The sequence below is a fragment of the Eumetopias jubatus genome, unplaced genomic scaffold (assembly GCF_037043125.1).
Source record: "Eumetopias jubatus isolate StellerSeaLion01/CBP00866 unplaced genomic scaffold, mEumJub1_p1.0 scaffold_13, whole genome shotgun sequence".
In the NCBI taxonomy this organism is placed as follows: Eukaryota; Metazoa; Chordata; class Mammalia; order Carnivora; family Otariidae; genus Eumetopias; species Eumetopias jubatus.
The window spans coordinates 93334090-93359364 of record NW_028274819.1 but is presented as its reverse complement, the minus strand read 5'-3'; the positions used below and the strand labels follow the sequence as shown (position 1 = coordinate 93359364).

The 25275-nt window shown below is 45.8% G+C and overlaps 2 protein-coding genes across 5 annotated transcripts; one reads left to right on the top strand and one right to left on the bottom strand.

Moving 5' to 3' along the window:
• Positions 1-10599: 10599 nt before the first annotated feature.
• HEPN1 (hepatocellular carcinoma, down-regulated 1) lies at positions 10600-10793 on the top strand. Its single transcript, XM_028125929.2, is given in 2 exon segments — positions 10600-10651; positions 10654-10793. Coding segments are annotated over 2 exon segments (192 nt in total).
• Positions 10794-11868: 1075 nt separating this feature from the next.
• HEPACAM (hepatic and glial cell adhesion molecule) lies at positions 11869-25014 on the bottom strand. 4 transcript variants are annotated; one of them, XM_088017838.1, is made up of 7 exons: positions 24501-25014; positions 15069-15410; positions 14065-14346; positions 13686-13785; positions 12915-13144; positions 12702-12772; positions 11869-12171 (listed from the first exon to the last, which is right to left on the bottom strand). In XM_088017838.1, exons 1-7 carry the CDS (start codon positions 24583-24585, stop codon positions 11869-11871), a joined length of 1413 nt encoding a protein of 470 aa, XP_087873964.1. In that variant the 5' UTR covers positions 24586-25014. The 4 variants fall into 4 exon arrangements, with proteins under 4 accessions (XP_087873964.1, XP_087873965.1, XP_027981655.2 ...); XM_088017839.1 differs by having other exon boundaries at positions 13692-13785; positions 24501-24585; XM_028125854.2 differs by having other exon boundaries at positions 13071-13144; positions 13692-13785; positions 24501-24585.
• Between the last annotated feature and the right edge of the window lie 261 nt (positions 25015-25275).

Here is a 25275-nt window from a genome sequence, read left to right as displayed (position 1 = left end):
TTGTCCTGCGGCTCTGGAGCTCGCAGCAGGGGGAAGGAGGGGCGGGGAGGGGTGGTGGTGGTTGTTTGTGACGGAGCCTCTGCCCCAGGAGGGAAGCAGCTTTGAGGAAGCCCATGCTTCCTGCCTGGCCCTGCGAGCCTCGGAGAACGGGCAGGAGACCAGCAGAGAGAAACTCTCTGCCCTTGACCCTCTAGCCATAACCCCTGGCTCCAGCTCCGGCCCTAAGGTTTACCTTGGGGTCTAGTCTGGGGTTTCCTAAAGGTGATCTTCACACTGATGTAATACCAAGCACAGCCTTCAGCCTCTATTTAAACCTTGATGCCAATCCTGGTCCCTTGGCTCCAAGCGCTTTCCTGCCATAGTGGAACGGAGACCCAGCGGTGCAGTCTCAGGGCACCGCGCTGGGGAGCTGAGGGTAGAGAAAAGTGGGCCAACGCAGCTAGGGGGAGGGAGGCAGGAGTGTGTTGCCATCCCACAGGCCATCTACCCAAGGATGGGGGCGGGGGACAGATATGGGAAGGCTTTAGGGGCTCTGGGAGAAGCTGGGAGGTGCTCATGGTGTGTTCCTACTCACTGGGAGACAAATGAAATAAGCTGTGGGAGACCTTGGGCCAGTTCCTTCACCCTTGCCAATTGGCTTCCTTACCTATAAAGTAGGGGTCATAGTAATAGTCCCCACCGTGGGGGCTGGAGTGAGAATGAGATGTGATCGTGCATGAAATCACTTAGAACAGCGCCGAATGCACTCTAAGTGATGGGTAAGGGCTAGCCAATATTGTTATTTATTTATTTTTATGCACATGCCATCACCTTAACTATTCAAGCATCCTTGGCAGGGATATTTCTCAGGGTCTTTCCAGCCCTGGAACCTTGTGTCTACAACAGGCAAGCCTTGTAGCTTCTGAGCCTGCAATGTTGGTGCTCACCCTGCCGTTCCTTCCCGCCCCCTCCCCTAGAGGGACACGCCCCTCTCCCCTCTCAGAGCCCAGCTCCTGTTTACAGGTCTCTTCCTCCCAAATCTGGAATCTCAGCCATTTCCTGGAGCTGTTCCCGGAAGGCCAAGGCCAGGCGCTGGGGCTCAGCGGAAGAGTGTCCAGCCTTTGTTCCCCATTGTTCCTGGCCAGCTCCTCTGTGGGGCCCCTAATGCAGCTGACTTCCTCCCTTCCTCCCCCTTCCCAGCCTGGCCTCAGCGCCAGCCACAGCCACAGCCCTAGGCCTCCTTCACTCCTTCTCTTTCTCCTGAAAAGCAGACCAACACAGATAAAGACAGAGCAAGAGAACACCATAGTCTCTAGAAACTGGGCATTTCCAGTGGGTAAAGAACAGACGGAGTGAAAGCCACATAATGAAAGAGTTGCAAGGTTAGGAATTGGGGTTAGAGAGCAGAGTCTGGTATTTCAGAAGTGGAAGAGCTAAGGGCAGTGACAAAGTCCGGGGCAGGAGCATAGGCATCTGTGTGCCCGGCAGAGTGGAGTAGAGTTTAGGGGGTCAAGGATTTGGGAGGCCAGAGTGATGAGGGGGGTATTCATGTGGACACCAAAGTCATCCAAGGACAAGACAAGGAAGGATGTTGTGGGACAGATGGATTTACCGTACCTACTGCCAACTTGGGATTTTCCTGGGTCTGGATCCCCCAAGCCCGTCTGACCCCAGACTGCCTGCTGTCGGTAGTCTTTCTTTAATCTCTTCTGCTTATCCGTTGGACTTGGGGAACGCAACCAAGTTCTCTGCTCATGAGTTGAACCAACTGGATTGTACTCAAATCTCTACAATCCATAAAGATGGTATAAGAGGGCAAGTCTCAAAGGAATTCAGACTCATGGCTAGCCCTATCCTCAGGTACACAGCGGGGAGAGGTGCCAGTGCTGAACAACAGGAACGGAGCCCCAGAGGGAGGCTACAGCAGCCCGAGGAGCTGCCCCTACCCCACAGTCACATGCCTCATCCCTGGAGATCTTCAGCACAGCCTGCCTCCATTCCCAGACTCTTGGAGGGCCAAGTGCTAAGAACTGGGCTGTTCCTGGGAGACACTGAGACTCTCCTCACTCAGTCCAAGCATCCAGGGCACCCAGGGATCTGTGGAGTGATGGCCAAGGGGACTTCCCAACAGTAAGGTGTGTCTGGATGGCTCCCAGAGATCACAGTGCTCATTTCCAGCAACCACGCCTCGCAGCATCTGTATTGTCTCACTTCCACACATTAAGGAAGAGCCTACTGCATGAGTCATGCGGATGAGGTTAGTCAATGGGAGCTGTCTCCAGTTATTTCAAAGGAAGCTCTGCTCTGGGGCCAGTGACCAGTTTACATAGCATCTTCCTCCACCTCCCGGTTTTAGAATTTTGTGTTTTGGGAAGTAATTCTTTAGTTGCTTGTAAAGGGAAAGAGAGAGGACAGGAGTTCAGCGTCCTCCTGAAGGAGCCTCCAGGGGACATGATTTCCCACATTTGGCTCCTGGTTTCTCTGGCTTCTTATTCTATGTTCTCTGAAGATGCAGCCAGGAGCTCCTGCTGGGCAAGGTGGTAGGCCAAAATATATGAATTCAAGTAGGATTTGAAGTCAGCTACACTTAGGCGTAGATCCTGGTTTCACCGCTTACTGGCAGAGAGACCTTGAATAAGTCACATAACCTCTCTGAGCCCCACTTTCCATGTCTGTAAAATGTTTGTGTGAGGTTTATGGAGAATGGATATGGAAGTGCTTAGAAAATACTAGATATGTGTTAATTATCTCTTGAGTGTTCTGGGAAGGCCATGCCCCCTCCCTGACCAACAGAGCCACAGCCAGCCCCAAGGACCTGGAGGCACTCTTTCTGGTCTTGAGATCAGCAGGATCTTCTGGTTTTGCTTTGTTTTTTCCTCTTTGCTTGAGTCTGTTTGGTCCCAATCTCCAAGTTCTCATTTTTGTTGCAGGATGCCAATGGCTGGAGGGAAAATGAGTCAGGAGAGGAGACAATAATGAACTTCTCTAAGCTGAATGGAAAGGTTGCCCTGATGCCACCTCACTGGCACAACATCTGTTCCCTAGTTCCTGGTCCCATCGACGTCACGGCCAATTTCAAGGTCCATGGGGGGACTCACATCTAATACTTTCAACCCTACAGTTTCTTGACCTTTTTGACACCAATGACTATGGGTCACCCTGGACCAAACATTGGAGTTTGGATCAAATGGAGATTTCCAAGGCTGCTAGCATCAACATTTAACCATCTGCTCACATGTCCAAGAAGAAAAGGAGATCAGTTACTGTACTTTGTGTTCAACCTGTCAATGCCTTCTAGGACTTCAAAGACCACGAGGAGCATACTTGTTATTGAACATGTGGGATTTATTACTCCTTGCAGCTAAGGAACGTGCACACCGTGGGGAACTGTGCAGTGTCTCAGTAAGAGACACTTAACTTACTCAGTAAGAGACTTACTAGGGTGTTAGAAAGAATCAATTATCGGATTTGGGCTTTGGGTGATATTGGGGAGGGTCCTAGGAAGTGGAGCTTTGCTCTAAATTGGGTGTTCTCAGGAATCAGGCATAATTCTATGATTCTTTGCAGAAGAGTGTCTTTGATAATTTCCTTGCTATGTAGTAGATCAAGTCATCCTTTTTCTTTTTCTATTATGAACAGTGCTACCCCTAACCTTCATTTTCTATGTCTCCTAGTGCAACTATAAGTGTTTAAGAGTCTCTCTAGGGAATAAGTAAACCTAGTAGTAGGATTTCTGGGTCTTGGGGCATACAAATATTCAACTCTAGATGGTAACGATTGTTTTTCAAATCAGTTGGTTGTACCAATGTCTTTGACTCACATCCCCAGAACAGTTGGTAAACCTCTTAATTTTTGACAATCTAGCATGTAAAATAATATTTTATTATTGTCTTAATTTGCATTTGCCTGATTAAATAATAAAGCTGAACACTTTTTCAAGTGTTTACTCCCCATTTGCCTTTTCTCTTCTGGGAAGTATTTGTTTCTATCTTTGGCTCATTTTTTTTACTACTTATTTGTCTTTTTCTCAATAACTTTCAGGAGTTTTATATAAGCCAGATAATAATTCTTTGTGGATTAGAGATGTTGCAAAAACAAGCTTGGCCTTCTATTTTCTCTTTCTTTATAGTGTAACAGATGTTCTTAATTTTACTGTAGATATATTTATTTTTATGTTTAGTGTATTCTTTCCATTTTTGAAAAAAACCTCTTTTGTACTAAAGCCAAAAAGATATTCTCCCATATTTTCTTCTGAAAGTACAAAAATCTCACACTTAAGTCTTTGATCTATCACTAATTGATTATTTTATATGGCTTATGTACATATATATATTTTTTTTCAGATAGTCAACAATACTCCCAGTACTTCTTATTTAGTGACTTGCAACGATTACTTGTTACACATCAAATGCCCATATATATTTAGCTTGTTTCATTGGCCTTTTGTCTATTCCTGTGTGAACATCACATTGTCTCAATTACTAGAGCTGTCTAATCAATTTTGATATCTAGTAGGGTGAGTCATCCCCCTTTCATTTTAGACATGTCTTGGCTCTACTTAGGGCTTCAGCTGGTCAAGTTCCTTGAAAACCTCGTGGACCTGATTGAATATATAAGAAGAACTGGCATTTTATAACATTAAGTCTTCCTATTCATGAACATGTATACCTCTCCCTTTATTTTGCTCTTCCTTCATGTCTTTCAATAAAGTTTTCGATTTCGCTCTGTATAGATATTACCCACATTTTGTTAAATGTGTTTTTAGCTGACTTGTTAAGCAAAGATAGTTGCAGTAATCCCCACCATCCTGTATACTTTCCCTTTGCAATGCTTGTCACCCCTCGCACAAAGAAGTGGAAGCCTTTCCTTAACACCCTGAAACTCGGCTGGCCTTGTGAATTGCTCTGACCAACGGAATACATTGGAAGTGATGTGGTGTGGGGAACGTTCAAGTCTAAGCCTCTAGAGGGCTTGCAGCTTCTGCTCTTGACCTTTGTTGTTGTTTTTAATATTCATTTAGCCAGCACACAGTACATCATTAGTTTTTGATGTAGTGTTCAATGATTCATTACTTGTGTATATGCTCTTGACCTTTTGAAACACCGCTCTGAGACTATGTGAGGAAGCTCAGTTTAGCAACATAGAGTAGAGATGAGCTATTCTAGCTGAGGATCCCTAGACCTACTAGCCAACCACACGTATTGATCAGCAGACTTGCGGGTGAGGCCATCTTAGGCACCCAGATCCAGTTCAAGATAGCAAATGATGTGGTCACACAGGTGACCTCATGGCACCAGCAAGTGAATCACCCAGCAAGTCCAACGCAAACTGCCGGCACAAAGAATTGTGATGGAATAAAATAGCTGCTCTTTTAAGTCACTCAATTTTGGATTGGTTCATTACAAAGCAATCAGGAACTCAGATGCCTTGATATTATGTCTCAAAGTTTGTCAATTCTTTTGAGTTGTCTATGTAGGAAAACATATAATCCAAATACGACATTTTTGGTTTTTTATTTCCCATCTTTATACCTTTTTGTTTCTTTCCTGCATTGTCAGGACTGTGTTGACTCAGAGAGTGACCGTGGGTCTCTTTGTTTCCTTCTTCATTTAGAAAAGAATTCTTCTAATGTTTCACCGTTAAGAATGAGGGTTGCTGTTGGTTTTTGTAGATACTATTTATCAGGTTTCAAAAGTGTCCTTTTTTAAAATTATTTTATTTTATTTTTTTAAAGATTTTATTTATTTATTTGACAGAGAGAGAGCACAAGTAGGCAGAGAGGCAGGCAGAGGGAGAGGGAGAAGCAGGCTCTCCGCTGAGCAGGGAGCCTGACGCGGGGCTCGATCCCAGGACCCCGGGATCATGACCTGAGCCGAAGGCAGACGCCCAATGACTGAGCCACCCAGGCACCCCTCCTTTTTTTTTTTTAAGTGTCCTTTTATTTCTAGTTTGTTAAGAGCTTTTGGTCGTGATTAAGAATTAAATTCTACAAGGTTTTTTTTTTTGGCACCTATTGAGATAGTTTGTCTCTTTTAATCTGTTAATGTGGGGAATAACATCTATGAATTTTCTATTTTTTAAAGATTTATTTATTTGAGAGAGAGAGAGAGAGCAGGAGCAGAGGAAGGGGCAGAAGGAGAGGGAGAGGGGAAGCAGACTCCCTGTTGAGCTCAGAGTCCTTCAGTGACCCTGAGATCACGAACAGAGCCAAAACCAAGAATTGGATGCTTAACTGACTGAGCCACCCAGGCGCCCCATGATTTTCTATTTTTAAATTATTCTTGCATTCTTGGTATTTCCCAAAGGAGTTGAAAACTTATGTCCACACAAAAATCTGCACACAGATGTTTGTAGCAGTTTTATACATAATAGTCAAAACTTGGAAGTAACCCAGGTGTCCTTCAGTAGGTGAATGGATAAACCGTGGTTTATCAGGGAAGTGCAAATCAAAACCACAATAACGTACCACCTCACATCAGTTAGAATAGTTGTCATCAAGAAGACAAGGGATGATGAGGGTATGGAGAAAGGGTAACCCCAGTGCGCTATCAGTGGGAATGAGAATCAGTAGAGCCACTATAGAGAACAGTATGAAGGTTCTTTAAAAAAATTAAAAATAGAACTACTGTATGACCCAGCAATCTCACCTCTGGGTATATATCCAAAGGAATTAAAATCCAGATCTCATAAAGATATCTGCAGTGCCATGTTCATTGCAGCATTATTCACAATAGCCAAGATACGGGAACAGCCTGTTTCCATATTCATTCATCAATGGATGGATGGATGGATGGATAAAGAAGATGCGACACATGCATATATACATATATATGCATTTCATATATTTTGAGGTTAATTAGATACACACAATTCAATTTTAAATTTTTTTTGGTGAAATAAATCTTTAATATTCTGTAGTTACCCTCTGTAGCAGACACTATTGAGGCTCCATTTATAATTCTTCAGAATTTACCTCTACACTGAAGGCTGCTTTCTGTTTGGAGACCATATCTGGACACATGCAGGGCAAGCTGGAAGCACTAGGAGCTAAGGCCCTGGAAGGGATCCTAAACTCATGATGCATGGAGATTTGGCAGATTGGTACCCCAGTTGCCTTGCTTTCAGTTGGGATTATCCTGAAATCTGTTTATCTAAAATCTGATTTCAACACCGTTCTCCTAGCTTCCCCCATAGTATTGAGCTCCAGTGTCCCACAGTATTAAGTGGCTTGATAACATGTCCTTTACTGACTTTGATCGCTTTCATGATCCACTTCCTTACTACTATACTGGTGTTTCCTGAAATAAATTATTTGCACTCAAATTCAAGGCACCTCACTTAGTCCTAATATTAAAGGAGGCTATCTATTTAATTGGGTTACTTTTGGGAGTCAAAGGGCATACTAGTTGTTGCTAGGATAACAGGAGTAAACCAGGGCTGTCTCAGGCAAACAGGACATAAGGTCAACCCACTAATTAGGCTTTTTGTCCCAAAGTCCATTTGTCTTGTGGTTATAGTTAATAGTTATCCCAGCTTCCTCTTGCTTGCTATTTGCCTGGCATATCTTTTTCCGTTACTTTATTTTCAACTTTTGCATATCTTTGTTTTGGGTGTATTTCATTTAAACAGCATATGGCTGGATTATTAAAAATATAATCTAACAGATTGTATTTTAGCTGATGAATTTAGGTCATTTACAATTTATTTATAATTTAGCCTTGTTTCTACCATCTTATATATGGCTTCCTATTGTCTCACTTTTTCTGTGTTAATTTTTTCTTTTTTTCTTGTCTTAAAAAATTGAGCTTGTGTTTGTTTCTTTATTCTTGTTCCCCTTCCTATTGGTTTGGAACTTATACCAATTCTTTCATTTTATTCTTTAAGTGGTTACCCTGATAAGGTTCCCTTGAATATTTAATAAAATCTGAACTTAATATCTTAACCATCCTTCCCTCCCCAAAGAATTCAAGGGTCAAAGACCCTGTAATAGTTTCATTAGAATAATCCCCCTCCCAATTTATATGCTGTCATTTTCCTGTATTTTATCTGTCAGGTTTTGGAAGTACAAATTAGATACTATTATTTTATAAGGCACTATTTAGATTTGTCTACCTATTTACCCACAATTCTTTCTTGTATCTCAAATCTTGCTTTTTCCTCTTCCCAAACTATGTCTTTTAGGAGTTCTTATAGTGTTGATGGTAAACTGTAGTTGTTTGTTTGTTTTTTTTAGGATTTTTATTTATTTATTTGTCAGAGAGAGAGAGAGAGAGAGAGAACAAGCAGGGGGAGTGACAGGCAGAGTGACAGGCAGAGTCCTGATGCAGGACTCAATCCCGGGACCTGGGATCATGACCTGAGTGGAAGGCAGATGCTTAACCAACTGAGCCACCCAGGTGTCCCGGTAAACTGTAGTTTTTGTTAATCAGATAATACCTTTATTTTATCCTCATATTTGGAAGATTGCTTGGCTAGGTACAATATTCTGGGTTAATAGTTATTTGTGCCCATTATTTTGAAGATACTACTCTACTTTCTAATGATTTCTGTTATTGTTGTCTAAACATGCAAGATCCATCTTTCTCTCTCTGGATGCCTTTAATATCTTCTCTTTGTCTTTGGCATACTCTGATTTTACTACATTTTGTGTAAATGTGGAAATTTTTAAATTTATCTTCTATGTTAATAACCTTCCTATATCTGTATATTTACATTTATCATGAGTTCTACAAAAACTTCAGTCATTACTCTTAAAATATTGTCTCTCCTCCATCTGTCTATTCTCCCCTTTGAGCTCTTGACAAAATATATGTTATATATCTGAGTATCCCTTACTCTCTTTTTCATATTTGTCATCTTCTTCGTGGTCTGTGCCTTACTCTGAAACATTTCTTCAGATACATCTTCCAATTGAACTAACTCTCTACAACTCTACTTAATGTGCTGTTTAATTTTCTCATTTACATTTTTACTTCAATCAGTTCTATTTTTATTTACAACAGTTCTTTTTTGTTGCTATTCAACTTTGGTCACTTTCAACAGTCTCTTGTTGCTTGTTCATTTCTATAATTTTGTCTTTCATCTCTTCAAACATTTCATAGTTATTTTATATTCTATATCTGATAATTTCAATATCTGTGGGCCTTAGGGGTCTAAATCTACTGCTTCTTCTATCTGCTGAATCTCACTCATGGTGATTTGTTTCCATCTGTGTTTAATGGCCTTTCATGGTCATCTTTGGTTGATCTTAATCTTTGAAAATTTTAGGAGATGCTTTTCTCCAGAGAAGATTTGCATTTTTATTTTGGGAGCTTGGGACTCCCTTCTAGGATACCAACTTAATCCAGGAGCCTCAGGCTCAGCTCCCCTACCCTGCCACTGGCCCAGGTCTAGTCTTCCATTACAGTGCTAAAATAAACATTTGCTCCTGGATAATCCACATTTTATGAGTGCTGTGTAGTCTGGACTCACCTTATACTTGAAAGCTTTTATACATGCTGTTCCTTTCCCCTGGAATATGTTCCTTTCATCCTGTTTTTTCACCTGATTAACTAATCTCTCTAAGACTAAGTTCAAGTCTGTTCCCCAAGATACTTTTGCTGACAATCCCTGGTTAGATGATGCTCTTACATGCTCTCAGAACATGCTCTAGCTACTTCAGTCATGGCATTTTCCTCACTGTATTATAATAACCTGCTTACTCATCTGTCTTCCTCCATGCGACTGTCTTCTGGGTAGGGGTCATGGTATAGTTATACTGTTTCCCCAGTGTCTCACACAGGATCTAGTCCAAGGTAGATAAGCACATTTGTTGAATAAATGAAAGAGCACTGGAATGAATGAATGAATAAATGATAGGTGAGTGAGTGAGTGATGATTTTGACGTGGAAAACTTGAGATTTGCAAAGAGGGTGAAGGATGATGAAGGGAGATGTGAAGAAAAAGGAAAAGGGAAATGATTGGCATTTTTAAGCTGCTTGTTTCGTTCTCCTCGCTTAAGCGCAATAAAGTTGTCATTTCGTTTCATCAAAAGTTTATTGAGCATCCAGTATGCGCTAGGCACTCTGCTAGATGCTGGTAATACAAAGATGAAGATCAAACAAAACAAAGCGAAAACAAAACCACTTCCTTACTTACCCCCCAAGATTTAGGGCAGATTTGGCTTGAGCCTGGGAAGCCGGCCCCTCAGGGATTCAGCACCAGGGCATAGGGTACAGCATGCTCTCCTCTTCCCCTCACTTCAACCCTGCCTCCCAAGCCTGAGCAGCCTGTGCTCCTTCTCGAAGTCCTGCATCTCCCACCTGCTGGAGCAACTTTCCCCCGTAGGCATGGTCTTATTCGGGATGAGGCACCTGGGGAAGTTAGGGGAGCAGTTCTGGCTAAGGAGGGAAAGCTGCAAAGGCACAACTGCTCAAGGAGCCTGGAGAAGTGCATAGGGACAGGGAGTTGGGAGGGGCATGCTATGGAGATAAGGGTGAAGGGGGCCAATTAGAAATGTTTGTTGCCCTTGGGGCTGGAACAGAACCTGCCTCAGTGTGGAGTGGTGGGAGACACAGGAGTGTCTCTGTGGGATGGTGGAGAGTCAGGGCTGGAGCTTAGGAGGTTGGGGAGGGGCCAGGGATGCAAGGACCCCTACAGGCATCAGGGAAGAGAGGTTAGAACACAGAGGCCCTTACTTCTCTTACAGCTTTTTAATTGCCCCCCCTCCTCACACAGTAGATTATTGTCTCTCCTGCAAACTGTTCAAGAAGCGGTGCCATGGCATGGTCTGGCAACGCAGTGACTCAACCTCGCTGTATTCTATGGTTGTGTGATTAAGAAGTCTGCCCTTGTCCTATCTCCTGGAATCCAAGCATCTGGGAGCAGGGCAGGTGGGAGGCTGGAGGCCAAGGGTTGGATCTTGTCTGCCTGCGGTCCTGGGGAGCAATAAGCCTCCCCCTCCTCCCCTTCCCTACCATTACTCTGCAGACTGGAACCGTATTCTCTTACAGCTGAAGGAAGCCCAAGGATCTTTCCCAGGGAGAAAGATTGTTTAAAAGTCTTGTTTTGTAAGGAAGCCAGGGAGAAGGCATAAGTGTGAGGGTTTCAAAAAAAGTTCTTCACTTGATCTAGCTTTCTGGGTCACGGGAATGAGAATCCCCTTCTTTATAGGAATAGAGACGGAAAGAATGGTTGCCACTGAGGGAGGCTTTGGGAGGAGGCCAAGCACGGGAGGCTTGAATCCTTTGCCCTTGCTAGGGCGCAGGTCAGGGGTCAAAGGAAAGAACTTGACTCCTGCCTCACCAACTGGTACATACCCAGGTACCAGGTGCCCAGAGAAAGGTGCTGTAAGGCACTGCCTTCACAATGATTCCCCGGATTCCCAGAACAGTCCTCTGTACACCCAGTAACCGGCATCTGACTTCCCCTTAGTTTAGGACAGTTGTTCCTCTTGGGTAAGTGGCCTCTCTAATCTGAGCTTGTCAAGAAAGTGTCCCGGGAACCAGGCGTTCATTCGGAGGGAAGGAAAGCACAGAGCTCCCTAGGAAGGGCACAGGATAGTCACGGGGGTTAGGTTACTGATGTTAGTTTCCATAAGACCCTTGGGGGATCGGGCCAGAAATTTAATAATCTATATGGTCCTAAGAGGGCACAACCCATACCCACTGAGAACACAGCCGGTGAACCAGGCGCAAATGCGACCCGGTTTCACCACCTGAGCCACTCCTGGCTGCCCCACTGCGTCCCCCACCCGCGCATGCTCACGCTGGCCCCCACGCGAGACCCACGCGCCCCCGCGGGAACCTCCCCCGGGCCCTGGCGGCGGCGGCGGCCGCGCTCCCCCGCTTTCCCCCGGCACCGGCCGCTTTGCTGGGTGCCCCGCCCCCCCCCGGGGGGTGCCGAGGCGGCTCAGGCGCTGATCTCCACCGGGCTGGTCTCGTCCTGCTCGCGGATCAGGTGCACGCCCGCAGTCCGCAGTGTGCGCGAGGCGCTGCGCGAGCGGCCGGGCGAGCTCGGGGCCCGGGGCGGCGACGTGTGCGTCCGGCCGGTGGCGGGGGAGCGCGCCGGGGAGCGCGGGTAGCGGCGGGCGGAGCGGATGGGCAGCCCCGGCGAGCGGCCGGGTACGCCCGGCGACACGGAGTAGCCCGGCGGGCCGGGCTCAGTCGCGCTCCGAGGCTCCGTGGCGGGGGTCTCCTCGGGCTCTGGGGAGTCCTGCAAGGACACGCGCCGCCGGGGGTGAGCGCCCAGTCAGGGGCGCGGGGCACACGGAGCTGGAGGAGCAGGCTTCCCTCCACACTCCCACCTGGTGGAAGGCGGCAGACAGAGGTCTGGTTTTTCTGGCCCTACAGACCCTTAGCAGGGTGTCTGGCAGGTAACAGGTGCTCAGTAAATGCTGAAATGCATTAACATGAGTGCTCTGTCCCCTTATTCTCTTCTTCCCACTTGTCTTGGACAGCCTGGGACAGACTTAGTTGTAGAACAGTGGGGAAATCACCAGAGTTGGTATCCAGAGACCTAGGTTTGAAGCCTAGATCTGCCACTTAATGTGTATTTACTTGTTTGATACTGGGCAAGTCATTTCACCTCTGTCAACCTTATTTTTCTAAGCCCTAAAGTGCGGATGACACAAATATTTCTCAGGGTTTGTCTGAGTCCTATAAAGAGATGGTATGGCTATGGAGCAGCAGAACGTGGTAGGGCTCACTGTGTGTTTGTGGGGACACCAGCACAAGTATGCTCACCTTGTCTTTCAGGATATACAGTGCCATGGGGTTCTTCCGCTCCTGCTCACTGCCTCGTGGGAGGGTATCTGCTGCACAGGGCGAAGAATGGGGGTGGCTGGCCCAGTACAGAGCCCTTTCCGCCAGCCAGCACCTACACTCTTTGCTCCCCGAGTGGCCAGTATGGCCCCGCCACAACCTCCACCAAAGGATCCAGAATACCTGGGGTCCTACCTTGGCCGCACCTCTCCCTGCTCTGCAGTCTTCGTGCACTTGGTGGAGGAAGGGGCCCTGCAGAGCTGGCTTCCTTGTGGCCCAGTTCTGCCTTTTCCCAGCAGCCCACTGATCTGAGTGACGATGGGATGAGTGAGTGGGTGGCTGGGAGCTCACCTTCTGGTTTCAGATGGTCATCATTCTGGTCCATATATTCCAGGGAGCTTTGCTTCTCCAGCTTCCTCTTCTTCCTGCAAACCAACCCAGCATCCTCTGAACAGAGTTGTTGCTGTGTGAGCAGGAGACGGCCTGGGGGCAGGGTCACAAGTGCAATCTCGTGGCAGTAAAAGAGGCCTTGTAACAGGAGGATGGGCTGGGCGCAGTGGGAGTGGCAATAGTCCGTGAGCTTTGGAATGAGTCGCATCTAGGTTTGTGTCCCGAGTCTGTGGCTGACATCACGGGCAAGTCACTGAACCCATCTGAGTCTGTGTTATTATCTGTAAACTGCGGATAATCATACTTAAAAGGCAGTTCATTAACCACAACCACCGTGGCGGCCCACAAAAGGTGCCCTAAGCAAAACCATTGTTTCAATGCTGGGGCTGTTGGAGGTTGTGAGCACAGAATATGGTTCCATACACAACACATGCAAGGCTAAAATGGATCTCCCGGGAAGAGGTGCAGGGCCCTGGGGGCGGGGGGGATAGGCCTTTAAGAGACTTAAGACTGGAGCTTGGGGTGGGAATGGATTGAAGGATTAGGGTGCTCAGGGTGTGGAACTTGAAGAGTTACCCAGACTTTTTGGAGGGTTTCCAGCAGGCACAGACTGTCACCAAGGTCACAAGGAGGAAGATGCCTCCTGTGGACAAGATGATGTAGAGGGAGCTTCTTCCTGGGGAGAGAGGCAGAGAGGTGGGAGAGACTTCAGAGGGGCAACAAGTCTGGTGAGGAGAGCTCCTGCAGCAGAAGGAAGAGAAAAGGAGCCCTGTGCAGCATGGCTGGTCCATGGCGGAGCTTGCTGAGCCCACTTCCCACCTGTTGCTGGCTTCCATGGAGAGCTGGCCCATCCCTGCCTCTCATCCCTGCACTCTGTCTGGGATGTCCTTAGTCCCTCACAGTGCCCACCTCTCGGGATTTGGAGTCCTGAGGGCGAGCAGACAGGGAGACTCACTGTATACGGTGATCTTGATGGGCGGGCTGCGGCCCTGGCTGATGGGGTTCTCCACCACACAGCTGTACAGGTCATCGTCCTCCATGAGCACACGGGTGATGGTGAGCACCTTGTGATCAGGGGACAGGAGCATTCTCGAGTCATTGAGGAGGGGTTTGCCATCCTTCAGCCAGGTGTAGCTGGGCTTGGTGCCATTCTCGTGCGAGCAGTTCAGGGTGAAAGCCTCGCTGAGCTCCAGCACAGTGGTGGAAGCCACTAACACCTGTGGCCTGGAGATGGGCACTGAGTCCCAGGGGTGGGGGAGCCTGTGAGCCAGGGGCCAAACAGCGTCTCCCCTCCCCTTCGTAACTCCCTGCCTTCCAACATGTCGCAACTCGATTTGTGGTCTGAGAGGCCCTTCTGGGATCATCAGTCCAATCTTTCCCCATCATCCACTCATTCATTCATTCATTCATTCATTTCTTTACCAATTATTTGTTGAGCACCTACTAAGTACAGAGGGTACAATGCTGAGTAAGACAGCCATGGCCCCTGCCCTCACGGACCTTTCCTTCCTTCTTCTTCAAATGCTGTTTCAAGATGTCTTAAACTGGGCCAGCCTGGAACATATTTCAGTTGGGCTACACCCAGGTTCCAAATGTCTGGGTTCCAGTATTGGCTCTATCACGTACTAGCTGCATGACCTTGGGAAAGTTAGTCAACCTCTTTGTGCCTCAGTTTCTGCATCTACAAAATGGGGATCATTATATTAGCTATGCCTACATTATTATCGGCATTAAATGAGTCAAGACATGCAAAACACTTAGAATAGTTTTTGGCACTTAGTAAGCACTCTATACGCATTTGCTGGGTCCTGCCTGCCAACTTCTAATGCCCGATTGTCTCACTCTCAGCTCCCAAGCGGCTTCCATGTTGGTATTCCCGGGATCTGGCTATTACACTAGGCAGACCCTCCCCTAATCCCAGGTACCAGCCCCGCCTCCTTCCCTGTCAGAGCACCTTACCATCCACAGTGAGGTTGATGGTCTTCTCCCCAGTGAACGTGTCATCCGTGATGGAGATCTCAACCTCATAGGTGCCCTCGTCGGCCAGCTGCAGGTCACTGAGAAGCAGGGAGCCATTTTCGAAGAGGCGGATGCGGTCTCGGTAGTCAGGCCGTAGGGTGCCAATGACCTCTGTGCCGATGGACTGTACCACGGTCACTGGCTTGTCCCGCTTCAGCTGCCACTTCACCACAGGCTTGTCACTGCTGGTGCTGCTGTACTGCACAGAAAGCAGGGCGGACTTCCCCACCGTGCCATGGATCAGGCGCACCGGGCTGGTGATGTTCACCCCCTCCAGGGGCTCTGTGGACAGAGACCCACGGGGAGAGGGCAACGTCAGGCCCTTGGCTCCCTGCCCCTCTCCCTCCTTTATGTCCTCAGATGTCTTCGTGCCTCACCCTCTGGGCTCTTCGCTCCTTGTCAGTCCTTCCTTCTTACACTTTGATGCCATCTCCTCTCCCACGACAGCTCTGGGCCCCTCTGATCTGCCATCACCCCTCACACCCATCTCATTGCCCTCAGTCTTTCTTCTTGCTGGCCCTCGGCCTCTGGTGGCTTTCTCCGCTGCCTTCCTCTTGAGGAAGACCTCCAGCTAACCCACACACTCTGTGCTCCATTCACAGAAACATTGATTGAATACTTCCCATGTGCCAGGTACTGTTCTATGCCCTTGGGCTATATCAATGAGCAAAACAGACAAATATGGACCTCAGGGTGAATTCGTCAGATTTGCTTCTTGTTTGGGGATTGGGAAAGTAGGGAAGGGAGAAGCATGGGAACAGAGATTCATAAAGAAGGGAGTATGTCACAAGGCAGTGCCAATGCAGGGGAAGTTTAGGGGCCAGAAGACAACTAGACCATTCTTCATTCATACCAAGAGTCTCCTCTCTCCTTGCCCCGGCAGCATGGAACGCTTTACTAGGCCTACCTGGGGCCAAAAAGTTCTGCAGCTGAGTAGTTGGTTTTAGAAATACACCCAGTCCAACATGCAACCCCTATAGAAGAGGGATTTGGGATGGGCAGAACAAAGAGTTTGGAATCAGAAGGCCTTGTAAGATTGGGCTCCACCACCTGCAGGCTATGTGGACCTGGGCAAGCCATCATTCTAGGCCTCATTCTTCTCATTTAGAAAATCAGGATATGAGCAACAACAAGAACAACTGCCTTATCAGGTTCACAATGGAAAAGCACAATACATACATCAGTTGTTGTGTAGTGGAGAGAACACAAGAGTGAGTATCAGGGAACTGGGCCCTTATTGTTGACTTAGGACCTAGGAGAAGTCACTTACCTGTTTGGGACTCAGGTAGGTAAAATAAGTGGCAAACTTGATGTTACATCCATTTGTCCCAGCCCTGCCATTCTGGGATTTTACCATCTTGTCTAATGGTTGCCCCATCTCGAGATGCATCCCATATTTCAGAGGTCTCTTAGGGGGCTTCGGGGCCTGAACAGATGTCATTCATTGGTGTTACATGGCCTTGTAGAGCAACATGACCACCCAAAGACGGTCTTCTGGAGAGGATGTCCGTTGGGAGCAGGGCTGAGTTTAGCTGAACAGACACTTAACAGGTCAGGTTCTCAGTCCCTCTGCACCCCCAGCTGTTCTTTCTGATGGTCACTGCCTCTGAAGTCCCCTCTCTCTTTCTTCCACTCTCCCATTCTGCTACTGTTGTTTAAATTTGGGGAAGTTAAGTTGTACCTTTCCCTTCCTTATTCTTCTACTTGTTCTCAGAGGACCCAGACCAAACCAGGAGGGAATTAAACTAAAAGGTGAGTTGTGGAGATCAAAGCAAATGTAATAAACCTATTCAGTCCATTTTTGGAACAAGTTCTTTGTTAAAGAGTGAGCTCATCACCTTTGGAAGGGATGGAGGAAAGGCCCATTGCTATCCTTTCACCTCTCTGTGCCTCAGTTTCCTCCTCTGTATAATGAGGTTGTGGGGCCAGATGATCACAAGGGGCCTTTTTAGCTCTGACATTCTGTGATCCATGACCTGCCAGGTATGTTAGAATCATAAAACTTTAAGAGTGGAAGAGACTATTTGAATGATTAAAACGGCCATATGTATGAATATGATATTCTTGTTATTTTTTACAGATTTATTTATTTATTTGAGAGAGAGAGCACGCGAGAAAGCAGGGGAGGGGCAGAGGTAGAGAATCTCAAGCAGACTCCCCCCGAGCATGGAACCCAATGCGGGGCTTGATCTCACGACCTGAGCTGAAACCAAGAGTCAGTTGCTTAACCGACTGAGTCACCCAGAGACCCCTATGCTTGTTATCAAGAGAAGTCTTGATTTGGGGGAGGTATAATGGACAAAATCAAATATTTTCAAATATTTTTTATTAAAGATATTGTTGTTCCCATAAAACCACGTATAAAAATGGAAACAAAATCTAGTTCTGGCTCACAGATTTGGTAGAAGAGGTGGTGGGGACCAGACTCCTGTCCTCCCCAATAACTTGGGGTGCTACTAGGAATCCCTCTGGCTCTGTGTATCAGACTGAAATCCATTTGATCACATAATACTTAAGTCTTCTTCCAGCTCTGAGTTTCTGTGATTATTTAGATGGGATTTCCTGCCTTGCAACAGCTAGGTCCCAGGCGTGGCTTGATTTAGAAAAGCAAGCTTTCAGTTTCCTGGATAGGCAAATAGACTTTGGAATGTGTGACTTGAGGTGGCCCTGAGAAAATCACTGAGTTTCATTAAAGGCTATGGTGGTGATGAGCAAATGGTTGGGGAACCTCCATTCAGGATCCAGTCAGAAGCTTTGGGGTATGAGCACATGAGGGTTGTAGATGCAGAACCGTCCTGCATCAAACTCTGAGGGTTCTCATTTCCTCCTTCCAGGAGGCTGGGGAGTGACAGTCCCAGCTCCAAGGAGAAGTGGAAGAGATTCCTCTTCCTTTGATCTTCTCTGGCCCTCCCTTGAGCTTCCCCCATTTTCTGTCTCTCCTTACAAGGTCCTAGTGGTCCTTTTGTGATGTCTTCCCAGCTCAGGTCAGTTCTTTCTGCCAGTTTAAAGTTGATTCTTCTGCATAAAAACATTGGAAAAGCTACAGCATATGGATTGCCTTAGGCTTCACCCTCCTCTGGGTGGGCACCTTCCCCATGCACGGGAACACAGGCATGCCCACGAGTCGCAGGGACATATGTACTCATGTTCAGAAATGAATGGAACAGTCTTTCTGAGAAGCTGACAAAGAGAGTATTTTGCTGAGCAAACTCTGTTTCCAAAAACTCTAGCCAAATTTGGAGTTGGTATTAAGTTCAGGGTTCCACAACTTTCAAGGGACACAGAGAACCGGACAGGGGCCAAAGCAGGACACAGAAATGAGGAAATGGCTATAACAACTACAATCCACAGTGGAAATAAAAGGGACTAGGGCTATTCAACCTTGAGAAGCGGTTAACTTAATCATGGTCCTTGAGCCTCTGAGGCATCATTATGTAGAAAGTCTCTGTTCCCACTGGAGGCTGAACAAAAGGAAATTGACATCACAGCAAGATTTACCTGTTAAACTGTGCCATACTGGTAGGTGGCCCCTCTCAAGGAGGATTTTGACCAGCGGTGACAACCAAGAAATGTTAAGCTTTAAAATATGAGAATGTATATGCTAGTAACCCTGGGTTCCCTTAAGAGCCTCTCCTTTTTTTTTTTTTTTTTAAAGATCTATTTACTTGACAGAGAGAGACATAGCGAGAGCAGGACCACAAGCAGGGGGAGTGGGAAAGGGAGAAGCAGGCTTCCCGCTGAGCAGGGAGCCCGATGTGGGACTTGATCCCAGGACCCTGGGATCATGACCTGAGCCGAAGGCAGACACTTAACGACCGAGCCACCCAGGTGCCCAAGAGCCTCTCCTTTTAAGGGAACCGTCATCTGTTCATTTTTCTATGCTCCTTTATGCTTGGCACAGTTTTCCTTTTACCAGTATTTGCCTGAAATTTTCCTTTTAAAAGTGTCAATGAGACAATGCCAGACACGTATTCTAGGATTTGGTCTTTATACACCTAATCCATACTTGCTAACACTGTGGGCTGCAATTATATCCTTCTTTATGGTTTTTTTGTCTTGTTTGGGTCTGTCACCACAAGGAAGCCCCTTTGGCCATCACAGATACCCTTCTCTGGCCTTTCTCCAATTCTATTATTTCTTTTTTGAGGTGCAGTGACCAGAACTGCATACAAGAATCCAAGGGTGGCCCACAACATGGTTTTCTAAAAGGAAAACATTCTGCTTTCTGCTTTTGGTTCTTAGTGTTCTTCCTGGGGGACAATGCTCTGAGAACAACCCCCTCCTCTGCCCTATCCTATAGGTCACTGATTACATACTTGTTGAAGTTACTGTGTTGTGTTCTTTTGTTGGTATCCTGTTGAGGACTCCAAGGGCCAACACGAGTGTGGAATCATTTTAAGAGTCAATCACTCAGAAACATAGGAGAAAGCCAGGAAACAGAAATTGTGAAGAAGGCCCTTGAGATCCAGGAAGAGAAGGGTCTCTGTACCTTTTTATCTGTACTTTAAAGAGTGTAGATGTTCAGTAATGCGTATCTAGCTAATAGATACTAAGATGGCATGTAGAGATTTTCCCTGTTTTAGATCAGAACAGGCACTATTGTTAAGCTGTCGTTTCTCCAAAACTGACTTGTAAATTTAATACAATACCAATCAAAATCCTAGGAGGATAACTTTGTGATAGTGCACAAGAATAGACAAACAGAGCAGTGGAATAGAACAGAGAGTCCAAAAATAAACTTATATATGATCACGTGACTTATGACAAAGGTATGCTGCAGTGTTCTGGGGAAAGGATTCTTTATCCAATAAATAGTGCCAGGCCATATAGGAAAAAAATGAATCTTGATCCTTACCTCACACCTTACACAAATATCAATTCTAGGTGGATTGTGGATCTAAAGAGAAAGGTAAAACAATATTTTTTTAAAAAAAGAAAACATAGGAGAATAGCTCCATGACTTGAGGGCAGACACAGATTTCTTAGACAGGACACAAGAGTGGTACCCATAAAAGAAGGAAGTGATACACTGGACACAATGAAATTAAGAGCTTCTGTTCATCAAAAGACGCCATTAAGAGAATGAAAAGGCAAACTACAGGGCGAGAGATATTTGCAAGGCATGTATCCTATAAAGGATATTCTGTATCCAAAATATATTTCTTAAACTCCTACAAATCAATACTTTTTTAAAAATCCAGAAAACTTAGTAGAAAAAGCACAAAAGACTTAGAAGAGGTACTTCACAAAGAAGGATATCGTAATGGCTAATAATGATATGAAAAAGATAGAACTTCATTAATAGTAATAACGGAAATGCAATCTTAAACCGTAATTTCATACCACTTCCTACTCACTAGGATGACTAAAATAAAAAAGAGAAGACACAATTGTTGGTGAAGATGCAGGGTATCTGGAGCTGCTGGTGGGAATATGGATTGATACAATCACTTTTGAAAATTGTTTGACCATATCTATTAAAGCTAAACACACATATGTAACTCAGCAGTTCTACTCCTAAGTATATCCCCAAAGAAATGTGTACGTCTGTTCACCAAAAGACAGGTACTAGAATATCTTAATAACTGTATTGATAAAGCCCCAAACTAGAAACAACCAAAGTGTCTATCAAAGTTGAATAGATAAATAAATTGTGGTATATTCATACAATGGAATACTACACAGCACTGAGACCAAACAAATTACAATTTCAACAACAACATGAATGAATCTTACAGACTTGGTGTTCAGCGAAAGAAGCCAGATACAAAAGAATGCATGCATATGATTCCATTTATACAAAGTTCAAAGACATGCAAAATTAATCTGTATTAGAAGTTAGGATACCACTGTAACACGGGGGAGGGCAACAGTAACTGAAATAGTATGGGTGTGCTTCTGAGGTGCTGAAATGTTCTATTTCTTGATCTTGGAGGCTGATTACATGGGTTCATTCACTTTTTAAGGTTCATCAAACTGTATCCTTATGTTAAATGCATTTCTGGGCATAACTCTTTGTCAGAAGAAAAAGATAGCACCTACAATGTGGAGGTGATCTTCGGGCTAAAAGGGTAAAACCCAGGTAAGGGACTTTTTCCTATTGGGTCCCTAGAGGATGGAATAGTTCTAGGATTCCAGAGAGTAAAATTTTGCCAATCAGATTATCTAGATTTAAGGCATGTCATATTTATGTCTGTATGTCGGTTTAGAAAAACTTTATTTGAATGTTTCATGAATTGGGCTGTGATCAGTTTAGGAAAGCCTCATTTGTCCATGTTAGGGACAAGGCATTAAAGACTGTTACTTGCTCCCTTTAAGTGCTAATCTTAAAAACTACATTTCCCAACCTTCCTTGCAGTTAGGTATGGCCCTGTGACTCTCTTCCAGACAATAGAACCAGTGGAATTGATAGGTACCACTTATAGGCTAGTTTGGAAAAACCTCTCCTGTTTTTTTGTTTTTTTGTTTGTTTGTTTTAAATCCTCTATCTGCAAGAAACGGGAGAAAAACCTCAGGGTGACAGGGTGACTCGTGGAAACACATGTCAACTTGGTCCCTGAAAACTTCACAGAACAGAGTTCTTCCTCATCCTAGGCCTAGTCTGGAACTGCATTGTACTACTACATGGTTAGTGCTAGCAACTTAAATGTGGGAACTTGCTTGTCACAGAAGCTGGCATTTTCCTAAGTAATATGGTGAGCATGGCAGAAATTCCTTGTAGAACCTCAGCTCTTCCTGTTCTTGAGTCCACAGTAATACAATGGCCTAAGCCTGCATTTACTTCTTACCCATCATAGGTCATAACTAATATCCTATCAGCATAATTTATATGTTTTGTTATATTTATTGGGTTATATTTTCCCACATAGAAGATCCTTGGTCACCTTTTGATTTTATCTGGTCACACTGACTGACAAGATCTTTCTATAATTTTTTTCCTTACCATTCTATGACCTGAAGGAATTTAAGGACAGCTCTGACTTGTATATTTCACTGTGCACTTTGTATTCTCGATTCACGGGCTCCATACCTTCAGCTTTCACGGTTCCTTCCACTCATTGTAATTTCCACTGAGACCTCTCTCACTAAGGTTAGTCGTTATCTCTGAATTGCCATATCCAACAAATGTTTTTAGTTGTAATATAATAATAATGATAGTTGAGATATAATTGGCCCTTGGTCTCCTGGACCTCTTTGACACATTTGATGCTGATTCTCCAAAAAACTCCCAACTCCCTTGATTTTCTGGACACCACAGCCTTCTAGTTCCCCCTCTGTCTCTCCCACTCTTCCTTCTTGGCCTCCTTGATGGGTCTTTTGGTCTTTTTTCCCTCTACCTTCCTCTACAAATCTTGGGGTTACTCAATGTTCCATGTTCAGCCCATTTTCTCCTCCTAGGTGATATTATCCATTCTTATTGTTTTGGATTTCACCTATAGGCTGAGCGCTCCCACCTCAACCCTGACCTCCCTGCGCCCCACCCCCACCCCTGCTTTAGGCTATTTCCCAATTTCCCACAGACGTCTCATAGGCATTTCAATCTCAATATGGACAGTACTCATTATCATATATCCAACTCTATCCCAGCTGTCATTTCAGGTTTCACACAGAAATCCTACCCCCCCATCCTCCCACTTCCTATCAATCACTAGGTCTTGACTTTCCCTCCAAAATATTACCTCCACATGCCTCATTCCCCCTATTTTTATCCGAACTCCAGCTCATGTTATTTCTCCCTTGAATTATTGCAATAGCCTTGTTATGGGTTAAATTGTGCCCCCACCCCCAAATTCATATGTTGAAGTCCTAACCCCCCAGTACCTCAAACGTGACCTTATTTGGCAATGGGGTTATTGCAGAGGTAATAAGGTCAGATGAGGTCATACTGGAGGAGGATGGGCTCCGAATCTAATCTGACTCATGTCCTGATAAAAAGTGGAAATTTGGATGCAGACCCAAGCATAAGAAGAATGTCCTGTGAAGAGAGAAACTCTGCTGCCACAAGCGCAGGAACTACATGAAGCTAGCAGAGAGGGCTGGGGCAGATTCTTCCTTGGAGCCCCAAAGAGAATATGACCTTGATCTCAATCTTATAGCCTGCAGAACCGTGAGACTAGACATTTCTGTTGTTTAAACCATCCAGTCTGTGGTTCTTTGTCACAGCAACCCTAGGAAATGGATACAGGCTTCCTTTCCTATCTTGTTTGCCTCCAGTTTCTTCTCCAATGCCTCACAGCAGAACGAGTTATCTGAAACACGAGTCTAGTCCTGCCAGCCCCCAGATGAAAAGCTATCCAATACCCCCTTCCCCGCTTCACTGTTTACAGATTATATCCCAGGTTCCTTAGTATGGTTTGCAAGGCTCTTGCCCACTTAACATTTTCTTCTCCAGCAAGGGTGAGTGGCTGGACTGCTCCCAAAAACATGATGCCATTTCAAAATGTTGACCTTTGCGCATTTCCCCAAATATAATGCCCGTTTCTGCAACTACCTATTTTTCTCATCCTTTAAAATTTAGTGCAGACATTCCCAGGACACCTCCCCTGATATTTCCCCCACCCCACCCTGCACCGCCAGCACCAGCTTTCTGGATTGCGGTAGGTGACCCTCTCTGATCCTGGGCATCCTCTGTATATCTCACTCATCATAGTTTCGGCATTTTATTAAAATGATCTCTGCATCTGTTTGCCCCAGCAAATTGTGAATTGCTAGGCTCTCGGGAGTAGTGTGTGTGTGTGTGTGTGTGTGTGTGTGTGTGTGTGTGTGTGTTTATGCCCATGCCTGTGCACACACACAGAAACTTATCTATTTAAAGTAAGATCAATTCTCTAAGGAGTTGGTAGGGGGCAGTACACAAGGTAGGTGTCTACAGCATGGGGTGAGTTATGGATAGGTTGCTGTTATTTCCAAAAACCAGAAGACTCATTATCTCCCAAGCTTATTTCATCTCCCTTGCTGTTGTACACTCAGAGCGGCCAGGGTGGGGGGTTGGGGAAGCACAAAACCCAGATCTCCCCCACCCCTACAAGCCCCAACATGATTCCTTGGAAAGAATGCCGGACTGGCCCACGCCAACAAGACATCCCATAAAAAATGGCTCACTGCCCTCTATCTAATGTACTGAATGCTGTGGGAGCTCCAAAGTCATGCAGCCTTTTGGGGGAGGGGCACAGGGGCTGGGCGGGAGGCACAGAGAATGAAGAAATACATTCAACATTAATGCCTGAATTCACTGAGATGCTTCCCACGGGCAGCTGAGCTCTCTCCCCTCCTCCCACCTTAAAGGCATTCTGGCCTTCAACTCCCCCTCCCTCCCTTTTGCATGTAGCGGGGTCCCTCTCCAGACCCTCTCTTACCCTTCCGGTCTCCTACCTGTCTGGATCAGAAGAAGGTAGACAAAAGGAGTGAGGCTCAGGGCACTGAAGGCTCTGGACGGGGCTCCCCTTTCTCTCTTCATTTTGGGTGGCGTTCTCCAGCTCTGGTGCAGACAATTAGCATGATTTCTCCACTCTGGGCACGTCCCTTTGTACCACTCGGAGTTTCTCTGCCCGAACACAACCCTGCCAACTTCCCTCTGAATACACAGAGCCCTGTGTATTGCTAGGCTTGTTCTTTCCTCTCTTTCAGACCTGGCATTTTCTAGTTTCAAAGCACTACATCCCTGGTTCTGAAGGGGGTATCTGCTTAGGATATAATCTTCAATGTGGGTTCTAATCGGATGGGTCCCATCTGTTCTTTACCTGCCTGTGCTGAGCCCCACTACTAGGGGGTGATGAGGATTGGGGCTCCGTGAAGGGGCTGGGCTGGGACACACGCTGAACTGGATCTTGTGTCCCAATCAATCCTGTCTCCACCTCACGCTCCGTGTTCCTGTGAAGGAGGGCATGTGCCAGGGACAGACCTCCAATAAGCTCTGAAAAGGGAAGCAGAGGAGCTTTTAAAAAGCTGGGGAAAGAGAGACTCCAGAGAACTGCTGAAGAAATGGAAAATCCCTGTTCCACCCCCAGGAAGAAGATTGGAAAATGGCTCAAATTCTATTATTTTCCTACCAAGGAAAATAAGGATTTTGCTTGGGATTCTCTCTCCTATCACAGAATCACATAGATGCTGGGGACCTCTTTCCAGGAACCACTCTGTTCGTTCCCCT